The sequence below is a fragment of the Lasiodiplodia theobromae genome, assembly GCF_012971845.1.
Source record: "Lasiodiplodia theobromae strain AM2As chromosome Unknown scaffold_37, whole genome shotgun sequence".
Classification (NCBI taxonomy): domain Eukaryota; kingdom Fungi; phylum Ascomycota; class Dothideomycetes; order Botryosphaeriales; family Botryosphaeriaceae; genus Lasiodiplodia; species Lasiodiplodia theobromae.
In genome coordinates, this window is record NW_023336516.1 from 296,657 (window position 1) to 310,679 (window position 14,023).

At 56.4% G+C, this 14,023-nt stretch overlaps 5 protein-coding genes across 5 annotated transcripts; 4 read left to right on the forward strand and 1 right to left on the reverse strand.

Annotated features, from left to right (window-relative positions):
* Nucleotides 1-260: 260 nt before the first annotated feature.
* On the forward strand, nt 261-1,367 carry LTHEOB_10297 (uncharacterized protein; the record flags this gene model as incomplete). The annotated part of the gene is made up of 1 exon (XM_035506926.1): nt 261-1,367. The coding sequence occupies one exon, from the start codon at nt 261-263 to the stop codon at nt 1,365-1,367; it is 1,107 nt and encodes a 368-aa protein (XP_035368066.1).
* Nucleotides 1,368-2,071: 704 nt separating this feature from the next.
* LTHEOB_10298 (uncharacterized protein) lies at nt 2,072-3,472 on the forward strand (the record flags this gene model as incomplete). The annotated part of the gene is made up of 1 exon (XM_035506927.1): nt 2,072-3,472. One exon carries the CDS (start codon nt 2,072-2,074, stop codon nt 3,470-3,472), a length of 1,401 nt encoding a protein of 466 aa, XP_035368067.1.
* Nucleotides 3,473-4,119: 647 nt separating this feature from the next.
* LTHEOB_10299 (TBC domain-containing protein) lies at nt 4,120-5,699 on the reverse strand (the record flags this gene model as incomplete). The annotated part of the gene is made up of 4 exons (XM_035506928.1): nt 4,120-4,599; nt 4,664-5,088; nt 5,146-5,271; nt 5,327-5,699. The coding sequence occupies 4 exons, from the start codon at nt 5,697-5,699 to the stop codon at nt 4,120-4,122; spliced, it is 1,404 nt and encodes a 467-aa protein (XP_035368068.1).
* A 512-nt stretch (nt 5,700-6,211) lies between these two features.
* Nucleotides 6,212-10,918, forward strand: LTHEOB_10300 (Cleavage/polyadenylation specificity factor A subunit; the record flags this gene model as incomplete). The annotated part of the gene is made up of 4 exons (XM_035506931.1): nt 6,212-7,127; nt 7,177-7,610; nt 7,662-9,541; nt 9,595-10,918. 4 exons carry the CDS (start codon nt 6,212-6,214, stop codon nt 10,916-10,918), a joined length of 4,554 nt encoding a protein of 1,517 aa, XP_035368069.1.
* A 630-nt stretch (nt 10,919-11,548) lies between these two features.
* Nucleotides 11,549-12,713, forward strand: LTHEOB_10301 (Yip1 domain family protein; the record flags this gene model as incomplete). The annotated part of the gene is made up of 4 exons (XM_035506932.1): nt 11,549-11,593; nt 11,685-11,736; nt 11,802-12,386; nt 12,448-12,713. The coding sequence occupies 4 exons, from the start codon at nt 11,549-11,551 to the stop codon at nt 12,711-12,713; spliced, it is 948 nt and encodes a 315-aa protein (XP_035368070.1).
* Nucleotides 12,714-14,023: the final 1,310 nt, after the last annotated feature.

The following is a 14,023-nucleotide window of genomic DNA, read 5'->3' on the forward strand; positions in this document are numbered from 1 at the left end:
TCGTTTCGCGTGGTGGCTTGGTCGGTGGAGCACGTCGATCAGTTGGCAGCAGCCGAAATCTTATTAAAGCGTCGTCTTGCTCTTCGCCTTGGCGCCTCTGGAACCAAGCCCTGTCGACAATGCCGGCGGATTCACTGCCTGAGAGGCGCTTGATATCAACGTCGTAGCCGCTCGTCCGGTTCTTTTTCCGATGGTCTAGTTTCAACAAAATCACTCCCACCCCTTTCCACCCCCGACAGTCCAGCCCACACGTCCAGAGTATGGGTCCATCGCTATTAGGCATCTCCAGAGAACTCCGAGACTTGATCTGGGAATTCTGTCTCACGACGCCCCGGACGCCTCCCCCTCTGCCATCTGGAGACAGGACGACCAACTCGGAATGGGACCAACGATACTTCTTTTGCACCAACGACGACGAGTCTATGATAGGCTATCCCAACCGGACGCCGCACATAGCATGCATACCGCTGCTGCAGACGAGCCGCCAGATCAACGCCGAAGTCCACGAGACAATAGCCCGGCTCTACTCGCAACGCCGCATGGACTGCAAGCTGCAGTTGACCATCTACCGGGAAAAATACTTTCTTTTGGACTGGCTCTGCCTGCCGGTTAATTCGTTGCACTATGACAACTGGATAATAAACTTTCGACTGGTCGAGCCGCCGGTGTGGCACGTGGACGACGAGACTGGCGAGCCGGACCAGTCAATGCTGGAGACGTTCCACCCGGACCGGTACCCGCGTGTGCTGTGGTGCTATTTTTACATCCTGCAGCGTTTCCTCGAACGTGGGCCAGGCTTCAGGAGCAACCCAGAGTTCCACATCACGCAGGCGCCGCCCAAGACACGCAGCCTGCGCCGACTGGTCGTGGACATCAGCACTAAGGTTCATCCTACCTCTTCCTCTCCGGCCGTGGCGCTGGCGGAGGATCAGTACCGCGGAACCGAGCATTGCGGCCTTCGAAACCGCAAGCCCACCAGCTTCGCCGAGTGGCAGAAGTTCTACGCAGGCGGCATGATCAATCCGCACTTCTACGCACAGCAGGCGCGGTTCCTCACCGAAGAATGGATCTTCAGTAACAAACTGCAGTCCCAAGCGCGCATGGCATTCGAGAGCCACGAACACATCCAGATGCGGGCCGACGGAAAGCTGCTGCCAGGGGCTGAATGGAACCTTCGCACGCTGACCGGTTCGGCGTACAAGTGTCCAAATGGCGTGAGATGCGCAGTGCTTGACCGCAACACCAGGATGCCGATCCAGAAGCTGTATGGATCTCTGGTGGACCCAGAACCGGCGAGGAAACAGGAATACGAGGACAAGGACAAGCTGTATGGAGGAGCGGAATTCTTTCCTGAGGGAACCCTGTAAGCGGCGATGAAGAGGGAAAGAGCTATCAGCAAGGTGTAATAAGAGGATAATAAGAATTAGACACGGTTATGACAAACGTAGGGCTTCACCGAGACTGAGGCACGTTGAAGACCAGAGCAAAGTATAGATCAACGCCCCACCTGCTGTTTCCGGAGGTCTCAGTCGGGACTGCAGGTGATAAAGGTGACGAAGTGGCCATGGTCGATAGCCGAGTCACCCGAGGTTGGAGGAAATCTTCACGCTGATCCGATCCCAGCAGGCGGTAAGGGCGAGAGAGGGCGCAAATGCCGAGAACAACTCCGTTGCGCACAAGCTTTTAGCGTCCGGCAGACAGTGGTTAAGCGTTGACGGGTAACGGTTGCCGGCTCCGCTGGGCTCCGCTGGGCTCGATGCTGCCATGCGCGCCCAAATACTTGCCACCTGGGCGAGACATGCTGAATGCTGACGTGTCGGTTTCACCAAGACAAAAGACTCGTCGTTTTGCTTGGGCTGAAGAGGTGCTTGACCCCCCGGTCGGTAGGTCTCCACATCACGTGATGATGTAGCTGACTAAGGCACCCCGCCCCCGCCTCGCGCTTACCCAGCGTCTGGGTAGGTCTTCTCCACCTTAACCTCACCGCCCGCACCGACATGACCTCAGCCCGATTACCAGAGAGCCGCCACGGCTCCCATGAACCTTAGGCGCAATCCCGAATCCTGGCGTCATGAAATCAAGGCCTTGTGACACATCTGCACCCTCGAAACGGAACGCCGAGCCCGCCGCGGGCCAGACCGAGCCTAGCCTAGACATCTGCCACCTCCTTCTACTTCCGCGTGAACTCCGCGACCTTATTTGGGAGTACAGCCTACTGTCGACTCATACGCCCCCCGCTCAATCCTCACCCCCAAGAATCACCTCTGATTACCGCCAATACGACTCATGGGGTGAGGAAGCGAGTTACTACCCGCGGCGCACCCGCGTCAATAGCACTACTCTGCTCTGCTGCAGCCGTCAAATCAACGCCGAGGTCTCCGATGCTATTGACCGACTGCGCGCCCAACGGCGGCTAACATGTTCGCTGCGCATTCTGCTCCGGAACGAGCAGTACCTCTTCATTGACTGGCTTTGCGTCCCCGCCGTAGCAACTCACTACGACGCCGTCCACATCGACTTCAAAACCGTGGGCAAGCCTCAGCCAATAGGCAGCGGCAGCCTGCGTGGCTTGCCCATCAAGACGGTCCACCCGTCCGCCCTACCGGGACATCCTTCGCAGAACCCAAACGCCTCCTCGTCGTCCATCTCGCGCACCAGAGGAGCGTCCTGGTCATCGCTGCTGTACGAGCCCAAGGACCGCGACTTCTCCTTCCACCGCCACCTGTTCAAGCTACTCGCCCGCCTGCGCAACTACGGGCCCTCCTTCCTCGGCGACCCGGTCATCTTCTCCGCCATCACCACTCCCAGCAGCGGCGGCAGCACCTTCTCCTCGTCCTCAACACCACCATCAAGTAGCCGCTGTCGAGCCCCGACCCCAACGACCTTCACCACCCTGACCATTAACGTCCTCACGCCGCCCTCATCCCACACGGACCCCTCCGCCTTCCGCCCGCCCCTCTACCCCTGGCTCATCTGCGGCGGCAGAGACGAAACCAACTTCCGCCAGCGCTGGCTCGCCGTCGTCCGCCGCTACCAGCGTGAATGTAGCAGCAGCAGTAGCAGCAGCAATTTCCCTGGTGGTGGTGGTGGTGGTGGTACCGGCATGCTCGTCCCGCCCGCCGTCGTCGCCGCCTGCTGCCGCGAGTTCTTCGCCTGGGCCATGCACGCACGCAGCACCGCTGGCGCCGGTGCCAGCGGCATCGGCGTCGGCAAGGGCCAGAACGCCTTCTTGAAGGACGGCTTCGGCGATGTGCGGGTGCTGTTGGATGGGAGAGAGGACTTGGGCCTGGAGAGCGGCGGTGAGCCCGAGATGATGAGGGCGCCCGGGCCGGGGCCGGGGCCGGGGCAGAGCAGGGGGAGGAGCTGGTGGGAGCCTGTGTTCAAGGATGAGGCTGAGGCGTTTGCGTGCGATGGGGGAGAGGGGCTGCATAGATATTGTAAGGTGACAAGGGAGTTGAGAAGAAGGGGGTAATTCGGATGGGTGGATGTTACAGGAGGGCTGGTGTGATGGGTTATTTTAGCTCTGCATTGGAGACTAAACCGGCCGTTAACTGCAAGATAGCTATTCTTAAGGTGGACCCAATCAAAAGTGTCTGGTAAACAGACTATTGCCCTAACTTTCTAAACTCAACTTTTACATTAGAAAATCTGCTTTAATTGGTGCCTATAACTATACAAGGGTATTGTAGCCGAAAGCTAGCGTAAATTTACCTTTAAATCGTATCGTGGGTAGTCAAAGCGATTGTTTAGACATTGATGTAGAGTTTTACACTCCCGTCTAGATGATAGGTTCTACTGCTTATACAATTTAAATAAGATGGTCTTCCCTTATTCTAGAACCCTGTTACTTTTCGCACTAGCTTTAATTGCAATACTGCAAAGTCCAGATGTTTGTGAGAATTATATGGCTCCCAACACAGGAATCACTACATGACCAGCACGAAGAGATGGATACAAGAAATTCTAGCAGCAAATCATTCAATTCAGACCTTTTATCAATCGCCTACATCCGGGCGATCTTCCTAACGCCAGTATTACCCTATATACTCTTACATGCAGAGAGCCGGTAATGTGTTTCGACTAAAACGCAATCCCCTAATGTCCTCTAGATGCCTTCCTCTACCGATACTGACCAAAGAAAATGTACAGCGTCTGGCGAATGGTCGACAAGTAGGTCGCGCCGTGGTCAGATCTCCCGAGCCACCACGCGAGCACGCCGACGGCGATGGCCATGGCGAAACCGCCTGCCGGGCGCCTGTACCGCCACAGGCCCCTCTTGATGGCGGTCACCCTGGCCTTGTAAATGTTGGCGCGGCGGATCTGCTCCTCGTGCTTGGCGAACAGCTCCTCGCCCTGCTCCAGCGTCTGCGTCGTCAGAGCTCGCGGCTCGCGGGTTGTCCTGAGCACGCTGTAAGGCGAAATTGCCCGCCAGGCGCCGTAGGGGAGCGATTCGGGGGGCGTTTTGGTGAACAGCTCCACCGTCGACGAGATCAGGCCTTCCAGGTCCAAGGGCTTGGGCAGGTTCTGGAGCGTGACGTGCAGGACGTCGGTGTCGTCGGGGGAGATTTCGAGGAGCTCGTCTTTGCGGGTGAGAATGATCTGGAGGAGAGGTTTGTGTGTCAGCTCGGTAGCACAGAACCGTTGAACGCCCGGGTACACGTACGGACGCAAAGAGGTACACCGAGAAGGCGGCCTCGCGTGCCAGCAGGAAGTCAAAGAGGCGCGCAATGTCGCCGTACTCCTGTATATCATGGGCGAACATTGTAATGGTGGCGGCCAGGGCAAAGAACGGCTCGGCGGGACGCAGGTGGGCGTATAGAGCTGGGTCGGCGGTGTAGAGAATGGAGGGGAGCAGTTTCAGATGGGCAATGGCTGCGTCGAGCGACGGAAGCATGAAATCGCGGATGCGCAGCAGCGACAGACGGGTCACAGCAGGCACAGCCAGATCGGATCCGAGCACCAGCAGGAAGACCTGGACGATGTCATGGTAGCCCTGGAAGTAGCACAAGCGGGGATGGCGGCGCAGGATCTGGGCAATGACATCGAATAGCTCTTCCTTGCGCTCCTCGATCTGCTGTTCCGACTGGTCTGCGGGGCGTCAGCGTCGTGGAGCGGGGCGCTGGGGCGCCGAGGGGCCAGTAATACCCTTGGGGTAGTAGACAAAGGAGCGATTGACGTCCAGCTTGACCTGGTCCTCGTCATGATGCGGCTGAAGGTCGCTCCAGTCGGTGTCGCTGTGCGTGTCAGGGAGGGAGCCGAGGAGCAGCGGCCCTGCAGCACAGTCAGCGCATCGGGACCCGGTCGACTGGCTGGAGCGGCGGCGTACAGGCGTCGCGGCGCAGGCGGTCGCTGAGCAGGCCGCCCTTGGAGGTTGCAAGGCGGGTCAAGGTGTCGACGTCGGCGTCCCTGCATGCGCTGCGGATCTGCGCCGCCTTCAGATCGGCCCAGGCATCCGAGTCGCGGCGATCGCGCTGAGGCTGCGCGGGCTCGGGCTCGGGCGGCGCATGCTTCTCGTCGTCGGCGGGCGCGAGATGGAGCTCGTCGTGGGCGGACATGGGCGGCGCTTTGGAGCTCCGCAGGTTGGCGGCGTTCGGCGGCGGGTCGAGCGCGGCGGCCTTAGCTCGCAAGCTCCAGCCAAACGCGTCGGCGGTGACGCTATTGCGGCGGCTGAGGCGCGCGGAGGAGTGATGCTGATGCATGACGGCCAAGGTCTCGACCTGCGTGACTTGACTTCACATTTTTTTTCCAGCACTTTGTGACCTGTTGCATTTCGCTGACATTCGCGCCCCACGGGTTATGCGCACGAAGTCGCGCGCCCCGCGTGTCCCGACACCTATTTTGTCTGCCTGCATCATTCTGCATCCCCAGAACGGCACTCACGTCTCTTCATGTCGCCCCGCGAGCCCCGGCCCTCGCTGTCCTGAGCGCAAACCACCACCGCGCCCTCGGCTCCGCCTAGCTGGATGAGGCTGTAGAACCGTCTTCTCCACCATGCCACCGCAATTGCCGCAACCGCCCGTATCAATCCTCCGCATGTCTGCCTCCAGGCCCCAGTAGCTGCCTCCTTTCCTCTCTCCCAGGCCCTCTCCAGCCTGAGCCTCGTCGCCGAGCTCTCACCTCCTTACCAATCCGCTGAGTCCTGCGTCGAGCCACCCTAGTCGCCTGTTCCATACGCCCGCTTATTGCCACCCACGCCCATTAATAGCAGGGTATGCCCCCGATGGCTCTTCAAACTGGCGTCTTTGAAAACGGCCGCTGGGTCACCCGCCGCGTGAGCATACAGGACATTTTGCAGCAAAACACCCAGCGCGAGTCATCTCAGGAGCAACTCCCCGTCAAGCCCCCCATGGAGCAGCCTGTGGTCGGCCTGCTCTCGCGCACAGTCCTCCAGAGCCCCGTCGTCAACTGGATCATCCCCGCTCGCGTGCGCAACCGGGAGAAGAACGACGTTGTTTTCATCGGCGAGGACTTTATCCACCTAAAAGAGATTCTCCCCAACGCACATCTCGAGCATGTCAGCACCAAAGCTGATTTTGGATCCCGCATCCGCGCCGCCAGGGTCTTTGGTGAGCCCAGGAAGTTCATCCATCCGCCCATGACTGAGAAGGCACAAATCCCCATGGAAATAGATTGGAATGAACTCGTCCCGCCACAGATCCTCGTTCTCACCTTGGAGTCCCAAGAGCTTCTTTTCCTGTTCGCTCGCCCCAGGAGAGACGGCACAGTCGAATGGAAGGAGAGTTGCATACCGCTCTCTCCTGACGCCTCTCTTCTTGAACAACCGGGGAAGCATTTGGCTGTAGATCCCCGTTCCAGAGCTCTCGCTGTAGGCGCTGCCGAGAGCTCAATTTTCATATATGCCGCCAAGACCATGCCTGAGCTGCGAAGCAACATTTCTCATGATACCCAAAACTGGACGCCGCTCAAGTCGGAGCGGCCGGTTGCCATTCCAGGCACCATCCTGAAGATGGAATTCCTCTACCCAGAGCCAGACGATGAACATCACGTAATACTTTTGGTTATATATTCCAGAGACGGCAAGACCCGCATGTCCTGTTATGAATGGGACAACAGACAAGGCCTGTCGCACATCCGTCCAGTAGTCGAAGGCTTTCCGCTCTCTCACAGTAAGTCGTCTTTTTGCTCTTCTCAGCTAGCCACTAATGCGTTCTCCAGACCAACGCAATCCCCAACTGCTAATTCCACTTCAACATGGCCCCTCTTTCATTCTTGCGGGCCATGTCGAAATATACATCCACCAGGAGATCATGACGGGCAACCCAAAGAGGAGTTCTGTGAGCCTCTCCAAAGAAGAGGGTCCAAGACATCCTGGAAATTCACGGCGTTTCCCGACGTGGACTAGTTGGGCAAGGACAGGCCGTAACTGGATCTGGAACAATAAGCAAGAAGAAAACTTCTACCTCGTGCGTGAAGACGGTGTTGTGCACTACATGCAAGTCAATTCCCGCAGTGGTGCTTTGACCAGCAAAGCCGGCCACTTCATGTGCAACGTCGCGTCAGCATTCGCAAGTCTGGATGTAGGCTATTACCTAGATACGCCAGATGTCCTGGTGACGGCCGGTGACATGTCTGCGGGCGAAATCGTCAAGGTACGTTGTGCTGCACTTCCTGATTGGACAATGCCTGACATCCCGGTATAGATTGGCCAGTGGCGGGACGAGATTCAGTTCAACGACCGAAAAGGCTCTCAGAGAACACGCGCCCAAATTATGGAGCCTGATTTCATTAATTCAATTCAGAACTGGTCGCCAACGCTGGACTTGATTCTGGCAGATGAAGCTCATTCCAGCAATCCCATCGGTGGTGTAAGGCGACGGGTTCTCGCAACATCCGGCAGAAGCCCATACGGTGCGATCACGGAGATCCGAGCTGGCCTCAACGCCAAATTGGGCCTTACATTCGATGAAGACGATCTCGCGGGCGTCACAGGTCTTTGGTCATTCCCGGACTCATCAGCAGACGGCGTATTTTTCTTATTGTCGTTCCCTTCCTCAAGTCTGCTTCTCCATATCGCCGGCGATGCCTCGGGCGTGGATACTGACTTCGACGAGGAAAACTCCGGGGTTGACTTCGAGAATGAAACCCTGGTTTCAGGTATGCTGGGCTACGGCCTTGCAGTTCAAATCACACCCAAGGGGTTTATAGCCTTGGACACATTTGCTCTGGGCAAGACATTGCCAAGGAAGGGCTCCTGGACGTTGCCCCCAGAAGAGGTGCTTCTTGCAGGTGCTGTCTGCTCTAAGCTGTCCACCGCTTATGCCGGCATCCGTTCGCAGAACGGGCTTTCTCTCCAGGCGAAGAAAATAGAACCGTGGGGAGAAGAAGTAAAGTTCGAGTCTACGTCGTCAATTTCTTTGAGCGCAGATCCCACTTGCGTCGAGGTGCTGGGATATGATCATGAAAATATGCTCTTTGTGGCCACAACTGATGGCCTGATCCGGCTGTACAAGATTCAAGAAGATGGAAGCGTTGGGCGGCTGTTAGAGCAACATCAGATCTGGCAAGATGCATCCACACAAGAAACATTGAATGCTTGTCAGAGTGCAGTGCTTCTGCACGACAATCCGCCGAATGCTTCCAAAACGGACATTGCGATCGTGTGCGGCCTTCGAAGCGGTGATCTATACATCATTGAACTCTCCTGTCCAGCACTCACGCATAAACTCAATGAAAAGACATCAGCACTGCCGACAAACCCTGCCGCCATCTCTTCTACAAGGAGGATAACCCTTGGCCAAACACCAGCCGCCGTCGTCAAAGATACAGAGGGAGGCATCAGCCTCGCATTTGCCACTTGCGGCGCTGAGTTCTACCGTCTGGACTACAGCATGGGGCGTCACATCGGCCTCGAAGTCACCAACATTTGGTTCACTGATCGGAATCGGCCCAGCCTGCGTCAGAGTCCCGTCTCATCAATTTGCAGAGTACCGCGCGAAGACTACTTGATACGGGATCTCGGTGGAGCCTTGGTTTGCATCTCTGGCACGTCATTTTATGTTGCACAGCTGGAAGAAGAGAGACACATTGTTCCCAGAAGCATCCCGGTCAAAGGAACTCCGAATAGGGTCATATATTCGGAGGAGCTCAAGGCCGTTTTCGTTGCTTGTCTGGAATCCCACGTATTTGATCCAGCAACGCGAGACGGCCGCCAGCGTCGGTATGCTCAGAGCTATATTCGAATGCATGACGATCGCCCTGGATCTCCAAGCACGGATGTCATCGCAGAGTATGCCTTGAGCCCAACAGCCAGGGTCAATGCCCTTACAACGTGGACCCTCGAAAGCAATGGAAGGAAATATGTCCATGTTGTAGTGGGCACTGTTGAAGGCGATGGGAGGAAGGGGACTGTTGTCTGCATTCAAAGGGCTACGAGAGATGGCACGACAAAATTGGAGAAGACTAAGGAGATGAAACTCAAGCAGCAAGTCACTGCGATCGCAAGCTATGGGGAATCGAATTTCCTTGTGGTATGTTATGGAAAGAGGCTGCTTGTCTACCAATATAATGAGGAGACGAAGAGGTGAGTAATCTTTCTTAGACATTTCACCCACTGTTCTGACCCGAACATCGCAGGATCCAAACGGCTGGGGAACATGATCTGCCGTCTCCCGGCCTCTACGTTACCACAGACGCGCCGTTCATTTACGTCTCGACCGCCTGCGATTCTCTCATCATTCTAAAGGTTGAGCATGACTTGCAAGACCGGACTCCTAATTCCATGAAATTCGAGCTCCTTTTTTCAGACCGACAGGCTCGCGATACTTCATTCCATCTACCGCTAGATTTTCCCCAGATCTCGAAGAAGAAGGTCACCAATACGCCATATGGTGCCTTCGATGGACTTGGCTCTGGTGGCTTAGGCGATGGGCATAGCTATGGCTTTGCCAAACCAAGTTCACCATCCGCCCCTTCGTCTAATCTGGTCTTAGTGGCCGATAAAGCTGGCTCACTAACACTTCTCCATCTACCCCGGCGACGAACGCAGCAAACCGCTGCTCCGACCCTGCTTGAGGCTTCCCTGCCTCGCAGCGTCATGCGTCTCCGGCGAGGCTTGGTCAGGCCAACCCTCCAGTACCACCGCAATCAATCACAAAGCTTCACCGCAGCGAGCGGCGTCCTCGTCAACGACATCATCGGAGCGGCATCGGACGGGACACTGTTCGGCCTCTCGCTCGTCGACGAAAAGGCGTGGCGCCTGCTGCGCTTCCTCCAAAATCTCTGCAACGTGCTAGATCGTGAGAGGCGGGCGGAGCGGCCAGGTGGGATGCTCGTCCCGCTCGTCAACCTGGGAGTGTCTCACCGTCTGATCGCAGGGCCGGTGAGGCTTGTCGACGAAGCGGACGTCGTCGCCTTGGAGACGCAGACGGATGGCATGGACGTCGACGGAGCGACTGACTATGGCGACTTTGATGATGCGGATATGGACCTCGACCGGTCGTCATCATCGCCCGCGGCCGATTCGTCGTCCTCGTCCTCATTCGCGTCGGTCCATCCCGCCGTCCGTACAAACAACCAGCGTGCTTCCGGCAACGGGACCACGCTTCATGCACACGGCCCGCGGCTGCACACGCAGAACCGCAGCGCCGAGGCGCTGCTGCGCGCCCTGGATCCGGACAAGGATTTGGCCGGGCTCAAGCGGCGGACTGCTTACCATGTCGATGGAGACGTGCTGATGCGCTTCATGGGTAGGGAAGGGGAGAATTTGCTGAAGCTGATGCTGGAGGTCGTTTGCGGAGGCGGCCCAGGAGAGGAGATTAGGTGGAAGTTCGTCGAGTGTGCGCAAGATGTGGTGCAGGAGGAGGGTGCGGAGAGCATGATGGAAGAAGGCGGGGAACTTGAGGTGATGGTGCGTAAAGTAGTGAAATGGTTGAGGGGCGTGTTGGCGCCAGTTCTGTGAGGGACAGCGATTATGCCACACGCCTATGGGGGACCTTCACTTTTGCTCTGTATTTTTTTTTGTTCTTCTCTTCTCACCTTCCGCTCCCTACCGCCAGACTTTTCCATAATCTTGGGAATGCCCAGCTGCAAGTGGGATATCTAAGCTTTCGGTTGTATCTGGGTCTGGTTTCATGTTCACTCTAGCATTACTTATACCAGTAGCTTGCTTTTAGTTTGGGTGGTGTGCTCACTAGGAACAGCGACTGCATGATAGACGGCCTCAGCATAACACAAATACGCATTTGTTAGTAATATGTGGAAGAGAGCGGTGCTTTGGCATGTTGGATGTTATTATGCTCTCTCGATGAAACATTCGTTTTGCCTAGACGCAAATAATGCAGGGCGTTACAGGTGAAACGGTGGGACTGAAACAAGGGTCTGGGTATAAGTCATGGCCGGCACTAGCTTTCTTGATATGGTGGAGTCCGGCCATGACATAAGTCGCAACGGTGTTACGTAGGCCATCGGGGCGAGTTCGGCATGACCGCAGCATCAAGTTGACAGCTCGCCTTCTCATCCAAGCTCCAGCTTCACAAACACCAAAGCTCCCCGCCGTCCAACCCCCACGCCGCTCTTTTGCTCGCCCAAAATGTCAAACCGCGGCTACGATGTCGTCGTTGACGTCGACTCTGAGGTGAGCTTCTCCTCAATTGCCCGCTCCGCACTGGAGAGATCCACCAGGCATCACAGAAAGGACACCCGACTGACGCGCGTTTCACTCCCAGGGCGACCTAGGCCATACCGACCTCCAAGAAGACCTTGAATTTCACCCTTCCAGTACGCTGCACTCACTTTTCGCCTTTGCCTCGCGTCCGCCTCGACTAACGTCCAACCTCGCGTAGACTTCGACTCCAATGATTCCGGCAAGATCGCCCCAGACACAGCGCCTTCGGGCCACCGGCGCGGCGGCTCACGCAGCAGTGCCTTCGGCGGCGCCGGCGCATCATCTTCGGGCGCGCGGGGCGCCATAGGCTCGGGCTCGGGAGGCTCGTCGTCGAAGCGGTACCTGTGGAGCATCGGGTACTACCAGCAGTTCTTCGACGTGGACACAGCCGAGGTGCTGAAGCGCTGCTGGGCCGCTGGCTTCCCGCTGCGCTCAAACTTCCTCGATGTGCTCGAGGGCAACCCGGACCTGTACGGCCCCGTGTGGATCGCGACAACGGTCGTCATGATCCTCTTCCTCACCGGCACCATGAGCCAGTACCTCGCCCGCTCCGGTGACGAACACTTCCCCTACGACTTCAGGCTGTTGAGCGGAGGCGCTGGCCTGATCTACGGATATACCATCGTCATTCCCGTGGCGCTGTGGGGTCTGCTGAAGTGGTTTGGTAGCGAGAGCGCCAACTTGATGGAGTGCTGGACGCTTTACGGCTATGCGAACATCATCTGGATCCCCGTTGCGTTGATTAGCTGGAGTCCGATCACGAGTACGTATTTCCTGCGTAATTAGAAGCGAGGGAATGGGGAGCTAACGCTGTGCTACAACAGTCCTCAACTACGTCTTTGTCGGCCTCGGATTCGGCGTCTCGGCCTTCTTCCTTTTCCGCAACCTCTACCCAGTCCTCAGCGCGACAGATGTCAAGACGTCAAAGATTTTGCTCATTGTTGTCGTTGCATTGCACGCGGGCTTGGCTATTGCGATCAAGATACTGTTCTTCGCGCAAGGCAGCCCCGTCAGCAAGAAGCACGATGATTCCGACGACGAGGACGATGACGACAAGGTCAAGTTGCTGAAGATGCTGTTCCGATTCTAGGGGGCTGGAATGAATGGGAAATAACTGTATTACAAAGAAAAGAAGAACGGCCCAGCATGGCGCTCGGAAGGTTTGCTTGCATTGAGGATGGAGAGTTCTGGAAGACTTGGATTGGCTTCTAAGCAGCTGGAATGCTCTATATGCCATGAAAGGGACAAGTGCTATTTCATTACCATTAGCACTGTGGAAGTGTACGAATAGGGTCTTCTGGAGCTCCATTCTTGATGGCGCTCATATCAACACCAAGGATTTCTCTCATCAAAGTTTCCTGCCAATGCGTGAATAAGTTCTCAGGTGGTCTTACGAGAGTAGGGTACTCTAGAGATGCTTGAGGTGCGTTCTTCTCGTTCGAAATGATTTATCCTTCACAGCAATGGCAAGGCTACGAAGACGCAAAGCCATGAGCTTGGCAAATGCATCAAAATAAATGGTACTACCTCAACTTACCTTGAACCCCGCTCACCGGTTCAGCATTTGGACTAATCATGAGCTTCACCACGGCCGCCGAATCAGTACTCTCCACACAACTCACCGCTGCTTCAACCTCTCCGATGCTAGTCAAGCCACCCCTTGAATTAGTCCGGTGGGTCGGACTCCTTCTCTGCTTCTTGAGTAACCCTTCCAAGAGGCTTACAAGGCATTAGCTGAGATCGCTCTGCTCTCAGTATAGAAAGCATCCTCATTTGTCTAGCGAGTAGCAAGGTTAGGTCATCTCGCTGTTGAAGAGCTTCACCAGAAACAGTTAAAAATGGCCTGAGCGGAAAGTTACCAGAAATGCCCCACGTGGAAAGTACAAACGATCACACTAGACCAAACGTGATCCGACAGCTCACCCAAACGGCCGGCATACCCATGCGTACAGCAAGCCTCATAAAGAGTTCCCGGCGGTCCGGCGTCAGGCCTGTGCCTTCAGTATTCCAGAGAAGCAACGGTAGCCAATGAAAGCACCGGCGATAGCGTGGATACGAGGCTCGAAGTCGTGCGTCGATCACGGCATGCATAGGGCCCCACCTCGTTCATCTGAAAGCTTGTTTCCAAAAATGGTAGACGTACTTTGAGTGGCCGGAGTTAAGGTATCGACGACAGAACAGTCGCCCCTCCGATGTAACACAGTCCGTGCACGCCGCCGGACCCCTCGGCCGCACGTCATTCCCGCAAGCCTTCCGTCGTATCCCCACACGCCTCGTTCCTACCACTTTTACCACTTTATCTGAGACATCAATCTTGGGTGGAAATGACGACGGCTTTTGCTGTGTGTCTTGACCTGACCCTTCTCGATAGGTCTTGTATATACGATTTTCTCCCTCCGG